Source organism: Atractosteus spatula, chromosome 3 (assembly GCF_055471065.1).
Source record: "Atractosteus spatula isolate fAtrSpa1 chromosome 3, fAtrSpa1.hap1, whole genome shotgun sequence".
Classification (NCBI taxonomy): domain Eukaryota; kingdom Metazoa; phylum Chordata; class Actinopteri; order Semionotiformes; family Lepisosteidae; genus Atractosteus; species Atractosteus spatula.
This window is the reverse complement of record NC_142708.1, coordinates 22,374,527-22,391,181: the sequence shown is the minus strand read 5'-3', so window position 1 is coordinate 22,391,181 and position 16,655 is coordinate 22,374,527. Positions and strand designations below refer to the sequence as shown.

At 35.8% G+C, this 16,655-nt stretch overlaps 1 protein-coding gene across 7 annotated transcripts in view; it reads right to left on the bottom strand.

The window, feature by feature from the left end:
- dmxl1 (Dmx like 1) overlaps positions 1-11,642 on the bottom strand; it is a 94,813-nt gene extending 83,171 nt beyond the window's left edge. For 4 of the 7 annotated variants that reach the window (XM_088910530.1, XM_088910526.1, XM_088910527.1 and 1 more), the window contains exon 1: positions 10,574-11,612. In XM_088910530.1, the coding sequence (XP_088766656.1) occupies positions 10,574-10,660 (87 nt within the window). In that variant the 5' untranslated portion in view covers positions 10,661-11,612. Of the gene's footprint in view, positions 1-10,573 lie in introns of all 7 variants that reach the window. The other 3 variants (XM_088910523.1, XM_088910525.1, XM_088910524.1) reach the window with 3 other exon arrangements.
- Between the last annotated feature and the right edge of the window lie 5,013 nt (positions 11,643-16,655).

The window sequence follows — 16,655 nt, the reverse complement described above, 5'->3', positions numbered from 1 at the left end:
GCCCCAGTATAGTGTTGGGACGCTAAAAAAGGCACCGTCCTTCAGATAAGATTTGTATCCAAGGTTCTGATTCACTGTGTTCAGTAAAAAAAAAATGATCCAGGGCATTTCTTGAAAAGATCAGGACTGTTATCCCAGCATCTTTGCCAAATTTCCCATTGGCAGAAGGACAGACATTGCACACTGATATATAACATACAAACAGAATTGATGATATTAGCAACAACGAACGGTAAATTAAGAGATGAAAAAGACTACTCTTGATCTGACTATATAGATCCATTATTGCCTTAAATGTAAGGTTTTATGTTTTTGAATTGTGTGCAACTACAGTATGTTTAGCAATTTCCAATACAATCTTGAATCACAATGTTCTCAAGGGATACAGAGGAGTTGAGGCCACATCAATGAAAGATTAAGATCCATGGCCCCTTAAAAAAAATAAAAAGTAGTTTTACAGTCACACACAGTTACTTTTAATAACAAGGTTCTAGAAAAGTGAATGAAGTAGCAAAACCACAAAGGTCTTCAGCTTGAACTTTTTACAGGTACCACAGTCACAGAAATTTTAAGGCTAAAATGAAGACTTTTCTACTCATATCATAAGGCTATTTACAGAAGAAACAATAAACAAATACATTATCTGACCTTCTAAAGTGGCTGAGTGAAAGAATTGTATTCTGTGGTCGCTGGAATTTCTGTGGCTGCTGCAGAATGTGAGGTACAAACTACAGCTTTACAGAACAAAGGTGAAAAATCAATTATTTGAACCTACCAGTTAGCAGGATTAAATTGCCTAATTAGATTATACCTAATTAAAACAAATGGACAACAGTAGTGAAAATGTTAAACTGGAACTAGAAAACTACAAGCAGTATTGAAGGCTTTACACACACTAACGGAATAAGTAAAATGGAAGTAAACCAAGTAAAAACTAGAATGATAATTAACTAGAGGGCAGTTAGTATTATAGGGTATTGTATCAAGCAGGTGATGATCTGGTATGGGTGTAAAAATGTTGCTGCAAAAAGTGTGAAGCAAGTTTTAATCTGATTAAATCTGCCAAAGTTAAAGTCTAGCAGTGCCATCTGAGAACAAAATGGTGGTCTAGTGTTCCATTTTATTTTAAACAGGAACTTTGTTTTACCATAGTGCAATTACAATTCCACTGGAGTGACACCTATGAAATCTGATACAGTACCTAGTGCTTGAAAAGGAGCAGTTGGTAAAAATTTGAATTACACCAAGTAGATTCTGACCATCTGAGAGTGCATGGGGGTGATTATTAGAACAAACTGTGAAGTGAAAAACAGAAGCAGCTGTATTTGTTCAAAAATCTGAAAAATGTTGATTCAACTGGTGTATGGCTTCCCAGGGTTGAGTTTGAGGTTTGAGGTGTGAGAACAAAACGGCAGTTGTGTGGCCACCTTGGTATAATGGCAAACCCTGCAGTATGATGCTTAACATTTTTTAAAGTTCTAAATATTTTTTAAACAGCTAGAGTTAGTGTAATGGGATGCCATCTTGGTTTTAAACAAAAACTGCCTTTTCAAATTTATATGAATTCTGTTGATAATAGAATTATATACCTATAAAGTTCTGTCGTTGTAGTTAATGAGTCAAATAGGTTTTTAGTAGGAGCTGTTTGCACAATGGGCTACGTTTCTTAAAATGGTTTATGACCCACTGTGGAAGGGTGCAGTGGTTAATTAGAAAGTGAATTTAAAGATGTTTTAAAAAGGATGGTCAGGTCACTCCTTTCACCTACACAGGACATGATTTTTTGTCACAGTATATATGGCTTATTTGTCCCCATACACCTTTCCAGTACAAAACTGTGAGATCGCTTGGTCTTTGAACAAAATCAGTTTCAAAGGAAAAATAACACCCGCCAAAAAAAACATTCTCCATAGTTTTTCACTAAATGGATCCCTAAAAGCAGCAATGCAGTACAGTGTATTTTGATAAAATGTGCTAGATTTAAATAGGAACTTACAAAGCTCTTAATAAGTTCAAATTAAGTTTAACTTAAGAATGGTGTTTTTAACAACCTGATTAAACAAACAGGAATATTTGGTATGGACACATCTTTTGCATAACTGTGTACAGTACAATCAGTGAATGATTTTTCAGCAAACAATAACTGGTGCATTATGACAATGTGAAGACAGTACAAATAAGTACACAGTATTGCTAAAAAAAAGCTATAGATTTCCTGAACAAATTTGCAAAGCTCTTCTCTTTATTATTGTTAGAGCTTCCTTATTGGCACTGCTACAATACCTAGGGATACTGGTATCTAAATATTTCTTTTTTCTAACATTCTATAAGCTTACACATCCCCAGGATGGTGGGATCTTCACATATTTGTTTCTGAAACACATGCCATATCACTCAACATTACCACACTCACATCAAATTATCGGCAAAATTGGCATGCCCTTTCTAACTTTGTTTACAGCACAATATGTGATAAGACAGTATTTAGAATGTACTGGCTTCTATCTAGAGAAAAAAAAATAGAGAACCATGCCTGAAATTGCCATACTTAGATATGCATTTTGATGTCCATGATGGCATTTGAGCATGTACCCTTGGCAATGACTGCAGTGTCATTACCTTTGAATGCACTATCAATGAGTATAGTCATTCTGAAACCCAGCTTAGAAAACACACAGAAAATCCTGAAAACAATACCAGGTTGCTTAGTTTTAAAACATCTGTAATGATAGGAGGAAAACTGTAATAGAAACCACTTGTACTAGCATAAAACATGCAATTCTAGCTCTATAGTGCATTGAAAACATACTCCACAAATACTGTCATTCATCTGTGTATGTATTAATTCAATGAAGTTTGTGAACTGGATTGGACTAAAATAAAAGATCCTGGGGATCTGTCACAATGCTTCATTTACCTACTGCCCAGTATGTGCCAGCTTGGCTTAGATTTCTTTCATTCTCTGGAAACTGATCCAAATTCCTTCCAAAACAATTCTGTGCAAAAGAGCCAAGCAAAAATTGTAATATTTGTCTTCATATAACTATCGTTATAGGGTAGTCTCTTTGTATTTTAGTTGTCAATCAGCACATTTGAAATTATTTTGGACTCAACTGAAATGAGATGCACAAATCCTTTTTTGTTGCTGATATGTATTGCTGCACAGTAACTCACAGCTTAGAAAGAGTGGTGAATTGATATTGCTCAACTCAGATATTTATCTTGCAATTTCACTTTAGTCCTATAAGGAGATTTGCTTTAGTTCTATAAGAAGATTCTTTTCTTTCAATTCATAAGACTTCTGTAGTCTATGGAGGTACAGAAAGAGTGTAGGCTTGTATGCACATAAAATGTATGAGCACTATAACTGAAATTTACAGATTGAAGGAGTAGAGAGATGTAATTAGTTCAATACCAAAATAATGAGACTGGCAATTGCTGAAATATGTTCCATTCTTGACAGTCATGTCAAATTTAAATATAGGAAAATAACAGAGGTGTGATAACTGCTCTTACATCATGGGATATTACAAAACATAAGGAAATACACTATTACTAAAATGATTATACAACAAAATCTGCAAATATCAAGTACCAGGGCACAAAAACACCAGTTGCAGAGCTTGATAAAATAGAAGCTGCAACTGCCTTACTTTGGGCCAACCCCCCAGAATGAGTACAAATTTAACTACTTGGGCAATTCAGTGAAAAACCAGTGAACACGATGTAGTCTTAGATTTAAATTAGTTATATGTTGTTTTCTATACAAGCACTCAAACAAAGAAGGGAAGAAGGGGTGACATTGAAAGCAGCAACCTGTATATGGTATAACATAGTTATGTCTCATTCCTCCTGGTTTAAGAGACGCAAGACAAAGAAAACTTTGCTGATCCATCCATTTTCTACCCACTTTATCCAATAGAGGATTGTGGGGAAGACACTATCCAGATTCTATTCTGGCAAGTAACGGGAACAAAGCAGGGCACCAGTCCATCACCGGGTCATCACAGGGCACACGCTCTCACACTACAGCCAATTAACAGGACAGCATGTTTTAAGACTGTAGAAGGAAACCAGAGAATCCAGAGGAAACCCATCCAAACAAGGGAAGAACATACAAACTCCATTTAGATAGCACACAGGTCTGGAACCCAGACCTGCAGTGCAAGACAGCAATGCTAACCACTGTGCTACCATTCCACTCAATTTGTTGCTCACATCGATATCTCTAGTCAAAGAACTAAGCATGCTGAATATTTCAGACTTTTTTAGAAGGAGGCAGTTTTAAGATTGTTAGGGTCAAAAGTTGAAGATGTTATCATTAAAAATGGACTGTTAACCTACTGAACAACCAATTACCAAAAACATTGTCTCCAACTCTGAAAGAACAGATATATTATTTTAAACACCAGTAGGTTTATTCATTTGTGCCTAAAACTGTGATGTTTGCCACATAGAAATTGATTTTCTCCCACATAAAGCCACATACAGTACATATAAAAAATCCAAAATGTTGGTGTGAGCCCACTGTAGGTGTCCAGATTTGTAAATGAACAACCAAATGACAACTTCCTAATGCAAGAAATTGTATATGGCTAATAAAGTGATCTTATAAATGAGTATAAGGACTGAACATGCAGTCATTTAAGAATTACACTTCCTTTAGGCAATCATAGTTACTGGTTATTTTACTATTTAAAGTTATTTTTATGGTAAAAAATATAAAATATAAAAATATTCATCAAATATCACATATACAGAATCAATGTTATTTTTCTTATAGGAACAATCAAAGAAAAACAAAGTAGACTACTTCACCATTCTCCTTGACTCCTACTCTTTAAAGTTTACATAGTTTTAATACAACTACTTTGAGGTAATCTGGGTTCATAACCAAAGTAATCAAACTCCTCAGAGACACAAACACATTACAAAAGCACTGCAAATGCAGAAACTAACTGCTTCCTGGATTTGCCATTTCTTAAATCCAAAGCTACTTGGTATAACGCAATAAAATGCAAAATCTAGTATCACACAAAGAAGGTCCATTGTAACTTCAAACAAAATTTGAAGCAGACAGTAACACACAATTATGCTGCACACAGATTTATAAACATCTAATTGTAGACTGTATGTTGAATTTTTTAATTGTCTTCTGTTTGCTCTCTGTATTTCTTTTCTAACCTTTCAGGTTTCTTGTGAGATTTAACACGTGATGACCAGCATTGTTCCTTTTCAAATTGGAAGCACGCTTATACCATTCCAACAAACTAACCTTCCCTACCCAATTGTGTTTAAGCTTTTAATAAAAAGCACGTTTTGGTTCAGCAGTACTACAGCAATTTTTAAAAGGGCAGTTTCTAAAGGCCAGCAAGAATATATCAATTCATACCATTTCTTTCAATGTGATGTCTAGCATATACTGTGTATGAATGTACACTACATATGCAGTACATGAACAGAGTATTTATACAAAAAACACAGTACTTAGCACAGTCAGTTAATTAAATAGACTGTGTATTAAGCATCAGTAGTTTTGGAAACTTCAAATAAATATGTCAATATTTTCAAATGGAAAAATAATAAACTGAGTACAACAACTATGATTAAAAATGCTATTTTTCCCCCAATGTTAAAGATGCATGTGTTAAACGTATAGAAGATTAAACATACTAACAATATGCATTGTATTATCAGAAAATTCAGTTGTTCCTTATTACCCATTGTATTACATTTTTTATTCCATATTGTTCAATCATTAAGGTTCCAACATATTTATTGTGCAGACAGAATTGAATGGCAAATCTTTGTACTGTTCTACATTCACCATTGTGAATAACAGAATGAAGTACAGTGCAATATTTGCTTTAGCTGCAAACATGGGTAATCAATGCTAAATGCAATCAACAAAATGTAGTGTTAAGCCTACTTATTGAAACTGAAAATTGAATATGCCTGCAGGTGAAGCTGAGGTGGAAATGAGTGAAAAGCACAATTGTAGTAAATTGTAGTACAAATGTAGAAAACTCTCAGAGGTTTTCTCTTTTATTATATTCTTTATATTTCAGGAATAATGTCTATACACTGGTATAGGATCAAAGATCTCTTAACTTTAAAAAAATGTTTCACCAGTTGGCTGCAATAAATGTTAATGTGATACAAAAATAAAACATACAGTATGGGAAAGCCAGGAGCCTTTGTGTTTGCAAGGCAGACATTTCAGGAAGGACTGACACTTAATATTCTGTAAATTTTCTTTTGAAATGTCAGCGCACATTAGAAGTGCACATGAACAATAGGCACTATAGGCAAACTTCAGAATCCTGCAAAAATATGAGCCTAAGACTGGTCTACATAATAGATAGAATATGAACTATGACAAAGCAAATTCATTTAATGTTCAAATTCCCATTTAAAGTTCCACTGTATACTTCAGTACAGTGAAACCACATTTTAAAAAAACAATGCTAGAGTAATCAGCTTTGGTAAGGCACTGGGTTAGTCTAGCGAACAAATTTAGTGGTTAGTTTCTTATTCTACAGATATGGTCAAAGAAATATTTGATGAGAGAATTGTGCATCTAAATGAGGTAATCTATTAAAACCCGACTTTTTGTCAGAATTAAGTGAACTTTTACTGGGATGTTCATACTCTAAAAATCAATTAACCTGATACAGTATTCAAATATCATTTTAAAACTACACATTTCTTTACATCACAACAAACAAAAGCTCACAGCTTAAATAAAAGACTGCTTTAAATTGCCCATTTAATTAATGAATTTGAACTCCCTGTACAAAAAACAGCTTTTCTCTAAGTCAGGAATAAGCAGGATCTGCTTTGATCTGTAGCTATGGGAATGATTAATCATATCTGCAGAAAAGTCAAAGAAGAAAATAAAAAAATATATATTTCTATGCCGCAGCTTGCTTGCAATGTTCACTGTGAATCAGAGTAAACCCTTTCAATGGCTTTGAAGTCATGCAGCAGCTGATGAGTGCCTTGTAGCACACTGCATGAATTCAGTGCTATTACAGAGAACAACTAGACAATATAAAAAGGGGGGCAGCTCCCATGAATTCCCTCGTCTATGAGCTTATGTTGATCTGTTATGCTGAGGTCAGTTTAACTGTCGTACAGATGTTCATTGTTTTAAGATAATGAGGCATTTCTGTTACATACTTTAATGAACGCCAATTCTTATTTTGTTAAAAAAAACATTTACCATGGCCTGTGAGATTTTGAGAGCATGTGTGAATTAAAGGGTTAGATAGGACTGACAGAAGTAAATGCTGGAGGTTAAACATATTGTGTGGTTCTTCAGCTACAGGATACATCATACTTTTACAGCATACTGCTGTTTGCCACACTGGACTCGTTGGCACTTTCATCAAATTAAAATCAAAGGCATTAATCTTCTTGATAATAAGAAGCTTCTTTGAAAGCCAAGTATCAAACGATCATCATATCAATTGCTTGGAGAGAGACTGTTTTCTGAAAATTGTTAAGAAATTACACATGATGATCTTAAGCGACAGTTAAAAATCGGAACTAAATTCCATAATCGTAATCAAAGCGTTGTCTGAAATGCTCCAATTTCACAAATGTTTTTGGGAATTTATATCCCAAAGCCTGCTTTCAATACTCTGATCATGAAGGTGCTGTTTACCCTCTCCTCTGTGGGGGAGTAGGCACTACGAAAATGGATCTCAAAAGATGTCAATCATAATACAGATTAGAACACAGACACGAAAGCAGGGAAACATGGACACGGAACCTAAAATGAGTTGCAGTTTTTTTTAAGTTATTTAGATTTAGATTACAATTTTTGGCAAAAGGCAATTCAGATGGTGGCACTGACTGAATAGATCATTGTGTTAAACAGGTTAATCTGTAAAAGCAAAAGCAGAACAAAGAGAATGTTCAGTAAACTCTCAATAAAGAGCTTACTTATCCTGAGATGTATATATCCCTCTAATGCCAAAAGATTTTCTTTCTAAAACACAGTTGAAAAAGCCATTAATTGGTTTCTAAAAGAAGGCAGATCCTGTACTTGCAGACAATCTCTACCATGTCATCTGCCACAAGGACACCTTTATTTCTCATTCATCAGATGTATTAAGGTCTAAGTGGGAGCTGAGCCCATTCTAAAATTAGAACAACCTGAAATGAATGATTATGCATCCTTGGTCGCTCTGTGGAAGCTGGCTCTTGCAAGAGTTCCAAGCCTGGTCAATACCCAGGTCAGAAACCCACGAAGAATAATCTACCCTTTCGCTTACTTCGGGTTTGAGACCCACAGTGGTTATCCTTGCATATGTTAAGGCAAATTAAATTTCAGCTAACAGCAGAAGTGAACGGTCTTGTTTCAGTATTGAACAGAAGTAAGCGCCTATGTGCTGCATGACATGGAGGTATGCAGCTCTATGTATGCAGTTTTCAAACGCTGCATAACAGATCTTCCTGAGCACTACTGAATTCTACAACATGACACAGCAAGAACATTCTACATGACTATCTCTATGCAAACAAGAATGGTCTGATGAGCATTTCCCAGTGAACATCATTAATGTTCTGCCACTATCAAGTGACAGCTGGCCTATCTCAGACACTACAAGATGTGTTGGAATACCACATGTAAATAAATGCACCTTATCTGGATTTCAATATGGCCTAAATTAAGAAACTGTAATGCCTGATGCACTTCTTAACTGGAAAACAGTTGTGAAAGATCACTAGTATGAATCATGTGAATACTGGGAATTTTAAAAGGAGGGACGAGTTTGTTTCACTTCCACCACACCAACCAAAATCAGGACATCGAAGAATAAGCCAAGGTCCTACAAAAGTGATATCTGATTGGTGGTATCTGTTTTATACAAGCATCACACATGCATAAATATGTACCAAGAAATATCAAGAGTTTCTGTCATAGCAATACTCAAACAGTGTTTACATTAACATGTTCTGTTTATCAGACTGTAACTTCATAAATGCAGTTAACAAAAGACTTTACTAGGACAAATACAGTTTATACAAGATGAACATCACTCTGCACATAAAGTGTACTTGTTATTCAACGTCACAAAGTGATTTCACATTTATTAGTAACTAGACCTACAGTATGTGCATGTTACTCATATTACCGCTGAAGAGAAAGTCACAAAATCCAAAGGTGAAGGCTGAAATTTAACTTAAACTTTCCAACAAATGAATTCTATTTGTACATTAGTCATAGAACATTATAAATGTTTTAAGCAGCAGTTCTATAAAAATAAACTTGTACAAGATTTATTATTTTTTAAGGTTTTTAAAATACCTAAGCAGAACACGAAAGACAAAATTGAACTAACTGAATCTACCAGCAACAGAAAACAAGCGGTAAAACAAAATAAGCAGAAATCTTTAATGCTTCCATTTCTAACTCATAAAGCAAAGGTTTATCACAATACAGAGGCAACACATCTTGAAAAACCGAAGGCCACATCTTAAATATCATGCATCTGTCTTCTGAAAGTTCTACACCAAAACCATAGCATTAGAAGTTAATCTACTATCTGCTCCATGTCTGACACTGCCAGGTACAAAACGAGTAATACCCTGCTGAAACGTTTTATTTTACAGAGTTCTAAATCTTAAATGTAAAACCCACCTAAAAACCACAGCTGATTTTTGTGAATTTGGATAGTTTGATAGATTTCTATAAATGGATGAGTAGGTAATCAGACAGACAGATGTGAAGTACCTAAGATATGGGTGCATGACTTAGATTTAGATTTCACGTATGAAACAATAGGCTTAATGCTTTTTTAGCCATGATATTTAAAATGCAGTACTCACAATTTAAACACTTCTAGATGGCTATAACAAATTACTTGAGCAAAAAAGTTCTGTAATTCTGTAAACAATGTTCCAATCTCTTTAACACAGGAATTCTAAATAAAATTAGTCCCTTGGTTATATGTTTCTCTTTGTAGGACTTCCAAAGTTCAAGACATATCAGAGTTCCCCTTTTATTGGTGTATTCTAATTTCTGCATTTCCTCTGTAGGATATGACTTACAGAAGATATACTTCCATCTTCTACTAAATATTAAAGTCTACATTTATATATAATTCTGCAGTGTACTGTAGAAGCTGAGACTGAACATTCATTTACTTATGCATTAAAAATTCACTTTGTAAAGTCCTACTCCTCAGAAATTGTATTCATTCTATTTTTAGAAGCAGGATCTATCTTTCAGGATATAATTCCTTCATTTTGCTGGATTTGGTGCTTTTTCTAACCATGCATAAAATTGTGTTGCAGTTGTATTTGTTATATTGCGATCTTTCAGTTTTATTAGGTTAATTTATACATGATGATTTGCATATCTGTATAATCTAAATTCGGTAAAATAACGATCAAGTCACACCTGTAGTAAAATGCAAGGGAAAACACATACAGAGATAGGTACAGTATATCTACAGTTAGAGATAAAACGGCAGTTTTGAGTTATGTTCTCCTCAGTTATTAATACTGCTGTAATGTTAAATATTTCCGCTTATTGAATAAAGAAAATGAAAGGACTTACCGTAAAAGGCTCGTCATTGATGTTTCCTAGAGCGAAACAATTATCTCCCGGATTGACAGCTCCTGTGAGCACCTGATGCAGATTCATGATACTGAATATGTGCCTTTATGGTTTTCTTTTCTGAAGACGGTCTTTAAATAAACTCAGAAGCTCAGAAGTCTGACACCGCGCTGAAATGTATCATTCTGGATCTTCGCACAGAGCAGCGGCATCAGGGAAGGATTGTTCTTTGGCTCAATTCACCCACTAAATAAAAACAACAACAACAACAACGAGCAATTAAAACAGTGTATCCTGCTTACGTGCGCTTAAGTCTGTGTTTGCTTGTGCAGTGAAATCTTTAAGAATCTTCAAAATCAAGATGTTAGAGCTGAAAACACGGATTTCCAAGTACTGCAGTATGTATTCGAAACCAAGCCTGCTGTTCTAGTTATACGTAGATGATACCCAAGTAGCTAACTGTTTGTTTTCTGGCTGAAGTATGTATATCCTTACTTGCTTTCAGCTAATCTTAGAAAATACTTGTTTTCCACACAATTAGGTCCACATGGAGGCTTACTTACACAGGTGCAATACACAGGTAATCCAACCCATCCATGCATGACTCAGGATCAAAGAAGCTGGGCAAAACTGGTCTTGGAAAATAACTTACGTTACAGAAAACAAAACGATTGTCCACAGTGCGTCTGTTTTCTTGTAAACTGTGTTATGGTTCCAGTCCAGTTTCAGTTCTGTGCATGTTTACGCTCGTGACCTAGTCACAGTCGGAAACAACCAGTCTGCCAGTTAGACCAGAGTTACTGTGTAACACTCGCAGAGTAGATACATTTAACTCTTCCTATCCTCTTCAAGAGCAGTTGTACGGAAAGACTAAATGACAGTATTACGGGGTAATTCAATTTTTATTGAATACAAATCTAGCCATCTTCCTATAATAAGTTTTTTTCCTCCTTCAGGTATCATCGTATGCAGTCCCGTGATTATTCAACTTACTGTACTGCACGGATATCCCCAGACCTCTCTTGCAGTTTCGCCATGTCTTTTCGTCATCAAATGTTCAATTATGATATCGCGAGATTTTCAAACCAGCATCCTCCCATTTATGAGTACATTTGGAAGTTCGAGATGTTCTTATCTCTTTTAGCACCAACTCTAAATATTCAATGAACTCTAGCACAGTCATCAATTAACATTCATGCATTCTCTGGGAATACCGAGGACTTAATTATTGGGCATGCGTGAGATTCTTCTTAGTTTTAAATTCACAATGCACTATGGGTCTCGTAGTCCTTTTTGAGTTTTACTTAAAAGAACGTTAATTGACATGCGAATTTTAACATTCAGAGATGATTCTAAAAAACAGTTTTTTTAACAGACTTTCTGACTATACACATTAATTCTACTAAACAGAAAAGAAGAAACATAACTGGAACCCATGAACAGCAATAAAAATACGATAAAAGCCGAACAATTACGATAGAAATGTGCAGATGTTGCTTTACTATCCTTAGTGTGTGTATGTGATAATTTAACTTACTCGTCCCTGTCCTTGCCCAATATAACCAAGCAGCGTATCTTTGGGAATTGGGAGGAAACACGATCAAATAGTGAAACCCTTTCGAAATTACATGAAAATACTATACAGAAGTTCCAAACCAGAAATGGACTCATGAGTCAAGAGCTGCGCGGCAGCGATTTTAACTACCCACTTAAATGTACAGTAAATATGCAATTGTGTGTACCGAGTTGCCTGTCAACCTTAAAAACACGTGAAACTGGCATCTCACGTCTTGGAGGATAATAATTTCCCAAAGTGATATTGTGGTAATTACCGATGGCAAGACATGGATCCATCAATTCAAACTTAAAACCCATATTCAGAGCATGCTGTAGCTGCACAAATCCAGTTATACCCAACTAAAAAAACCTAATACCTTCGACTTTGAAGATGGAAACCTCTTTTAACACTGGCAGGGGAAACTCTTAATACCAGTCCAAAATCACTATCAACACATCCACTGCACACGGACATTGAAAACACGTTCGCAAAATGTTAAAACTGCTCTACTTTAAATCCTGTGAAGTGATTCATATTAATTAAATTCCCAAATATTATGTTTAGTTTGATAGTGAACCAAGAACTCAAATCACCAACGGGCCACAAGATACTGTACATCTGAGGCAAGTCTTCAGGTTTTGAGTAAAATATCATGTTTAAAAATGCTTATGCATCATTTTGTAATTTCACAACATGGGACACCATTTGCAGGGTCGTAATACTTTTACAAAGAACTGCAGGGTTTCTTTAAAGAATAACTGTCACTTTCTAGTTTAAATGTAGGTGATTGCTGCAAACACGTACCCATCACTGAAAATATGCATTAGAAAACCTTTGCATGTAGAAGTAGAAACTGAAGAGATACATGCAATCTAATCATACAAGAGATTATACATAGAATCTCTGTTGAAGTATTTACTGTTGTTAGGTAATTATTAGGGAGGTGCCCCAAATCTGGATTTCAGAAATATTGTATATGATTTGGTTATGTTTTGCAATTTAGAGCAGATGCTGTGTAATGTGGGGATGTATGCCAATGAATAAATGTCTAAGTGGTAACCAAGGAGACCGAGTTAGTTAAACTGGGAAATATTTAATATGATGGAGTAGAGAGAATGTGTTGTGAAACTTGAAGAGAACAATATCAAGGCTTTTATTCTAGGTAAATTGAATGGGTAGACACAAAGTCACTTTGTAACACTGAGATCAAGATGTTCAACCTTTGAAGCTCTGCTTTATTATTACTGTAGATATTCAACCAGTGGAGTTTTGCCTGAGCCTGCAATTCTAGTTACCAGAAAGTGTCTGTTTCTGTACAATTAAAAACAGTCCTGAGTGTTCCATCATGACCTGTTCCTATAAAGGTGCTTATCCTGAATGCAGATTGGGTTCTAAAATCTAAAATGCTTCATTAATTTTGAAATGAATTCATTCAAGAAAAAAGGGTGTATCTGGTAATTACACATAATTAAACATCATTTAGCAATATGGGACAGTAATCTTGGATTTAGAACAGATATGTGTAACAGATTTATCTGTTAGAGAGGTAAAATATAACAAGCAGGAAACTAGTTATAATTTGAAGTCCATTCCAGAAGCATGGGGCACAAAGGTGTGACTACACATCCAGTACAAGTCTTTGAAAGATGGAAGGAATCCCACAGAAACACACAGAGTGTGTCCCAGTGAAGAATCAAACCCAGGACCCAAGAGTGATGAGGTAGCAGACCTAACCAGCATGTCTTTGTGTCACCCCAACAATAAAACATGAGACATAATATTGTCACAACTAGGGGTGGTGTTGTAAAATTTAAAACCAATGAGTTCCTTTATACTCAGTTGCAACTGAGCTTACAGGCTGGTAAGATCACATGGAATTTTCTAGTTTACTCTACTCTGGTTACTCTAGTTATTTAACTTCTTTGTAAATGATTAAGTCTTCATCAGAACACAGCATACAAAAAGAAAAGACAGAGAGGTGAAAAGGACAAGAAGAGATCTTAACAGAGAGAGAGAAGAAGCATTTATCTCTCTTGTTGATGTGTTTAAACTTCATATAGTGTTTCAGGTTACAGGGTTAGAGTTCCGGGTTTTCTACCTCTTAAGAATGGAGGCCTCTGTGACACCTTTATTTGTAAATAGTGTAAATGGTATATATGTTTTTGTTTAATGTTGCATATTGTGTCATTTAGTATTATTTTATTGTTCTGTTCATACATATTTGTTAGTCTTTGTTTGCCCCTGATTTATTACCCGTTTGCCAGGGCTGTGCAAAACAATAAATAACTCTCATATGATTCAAATTTTACCTACTGCTTGGGTATATTTGTTGACCATATCAGGTACTATTTATTTAAATTATTCTATTTCCTACTCCTTTTTTAATTTTACCCAATGTGTAACAATATGTAGACTTTTACAGGACAAAGTTCAACAAAACAATAATTTACACATTAACATTTGTAGGGGTTCAAGACCGAGCATGGATTAGAGAATGGTGCAACATGGATTAGTGACTGCTTAATGAGAAAAATTCAATTCAATCCAAAATACTTTATTCGTCCTCAGGGGGACAATTTAAGATAAATATACTCACAACATACTGTAGTTTGCTGTTTCCTCACGAGTTTTCAGTGTGTTTCATTGAATGTTTAATTGACATTATGCTTATATACCTCCTTGGTTAAATACATCCCTTATAAACCCCTTGGGTTTTTGAGGGCAATGTTACAGAGAGTAAAAAAAAGAAATGGACTTGTAAGTCTTGGTATACCGTTTTGAGTGAAGGGCTGTCTCTCCATCCTTCTCTCAATCTATTAATCAGGCAGCCAGTCAAGCATCTGATTGGTCTACCTATTTAAGGCTCCATGCTCTGCTAGACCAATGCTCCTACAGTACATTGAGCTCTCTTTAGCTGTCAGGCCACTAACTCTGCCTTCATCCCTTGACTGCTAAAGCATATTATTTAAGAAGCGTCAGTCTTGTGGAGACTTGTGGAGTATTTCTCCCCCCTTTTCCTCTTGGCAGCCTCTATACAGCTGCCTTCTGCCTGCTAACCCATGCAGTACTTGTTCAGCTCCACAGCTGCCTGCTGCTCCTCTTATCCCACTGACCCTGCCTGCCATCCGGACAGCCTCTGCTCAGCAGCTCCACTGCCGGCAACTCCAGAGAGCCGCAGTTCAGCTTCTTCACTCCTGTCACCCCATTTGGGGGCCCAGGTAGGGTTCTAAGAATATCATAATACCTGCTTAGATGGTCACTCCCATGTGTAAATCCACAGAGACTGGTGGAACAAGATGTAAGAGTTCAGAGAGGTGTACAATTCTGTGAGGGATGGCTTTAAACGAGGGACTTCCTAGAGAAGTGAGGATTGCATCTACAGTATGTGTAATTGTACTCATGGATGAGGGCCCTAAAAGCAGCTAAATTCCAGCAGAGAAGGGTGGATCCTGAGGGAATCCCAGCAAGAAAGAGAAGCAGTGTGTTGAATTCCAGACAACCCAGGGTTGGGAGAGGACAGGGTGCAACGAGGGAGGAAAAACCTACACTACTAAGAGGTCTTTAATATTCAGTGAACCAAGGAACAGCTTTCCTCAGTATTGCTAATATAACTGCGATATAAATTAAGGAGAAGACAAAGCCATCAGTTATCCATGAACCCATAGAAGACTGGAGTTGACAAGCTCTCTTCTCCGCACCTGGAGGTATGATGGAGCAAAATCAACAATCCCAGAGGGGATTGCTATCCAGGGATGGAAAATGGGTCTATTTCCCCTGCCCCAAGAGCTTGCCGCACATCCTGGCTGCATGGGCGAGAAGTGTCCTTGTTCCCAGGTTTCTAGGAGAAATCCTGGAAGAACTCGTGTATTTAATTGTGAATTCTACATTTTAGTCTTGTGTAGTCTGTCAATGACACCTTTTATGTAAAGTAACATTTCTTTCTTTTAAAAATAATGGTTTTATTAAAAAAGGGTGGCAAATGTAGTATTAGTCTGTGTTACTGTTGTACTTTTGTGCTCTGACACTTTTCTTTGTCCATTCCTTTTAATAATAAACAGTTGCTCTGGAGAAGCAGATCTTTAATAAAATATGTTGCATTATTCTCCTGTGATGTATTGGACATTTATACACCCTTCTTCTCAGCTCAGGTGGGTTTTATTTCCATTACAACAATGGAAGATATCTTAAACTGAAGCAAAGGCCATATATAGAATATACTATTAGCATTTTTAGCTTTTAGCTGTCCAAGAGTAAAATAAGTTACAGTAAGTGTTAGTAAAAGCGAAAGAAGAAAGAATATATGTTGATTGCATAAGTATTCAGTCCCACCAACTCATTATTTGGTGGAATCACCTTTGGTAGTACAGTACTTAGAGCCAAACTAACCTCCAACTTTGCAACACTGTCTTGATTAAAATTTTGCCTATTCTTCTTGGTAGATTTACTCACACTTTCTCAAGCTGCCTGGGGATCTCTTACAGTGATTTTCAAAACAGAAGCTTTCAAAGTTTTACTTTCCACTGA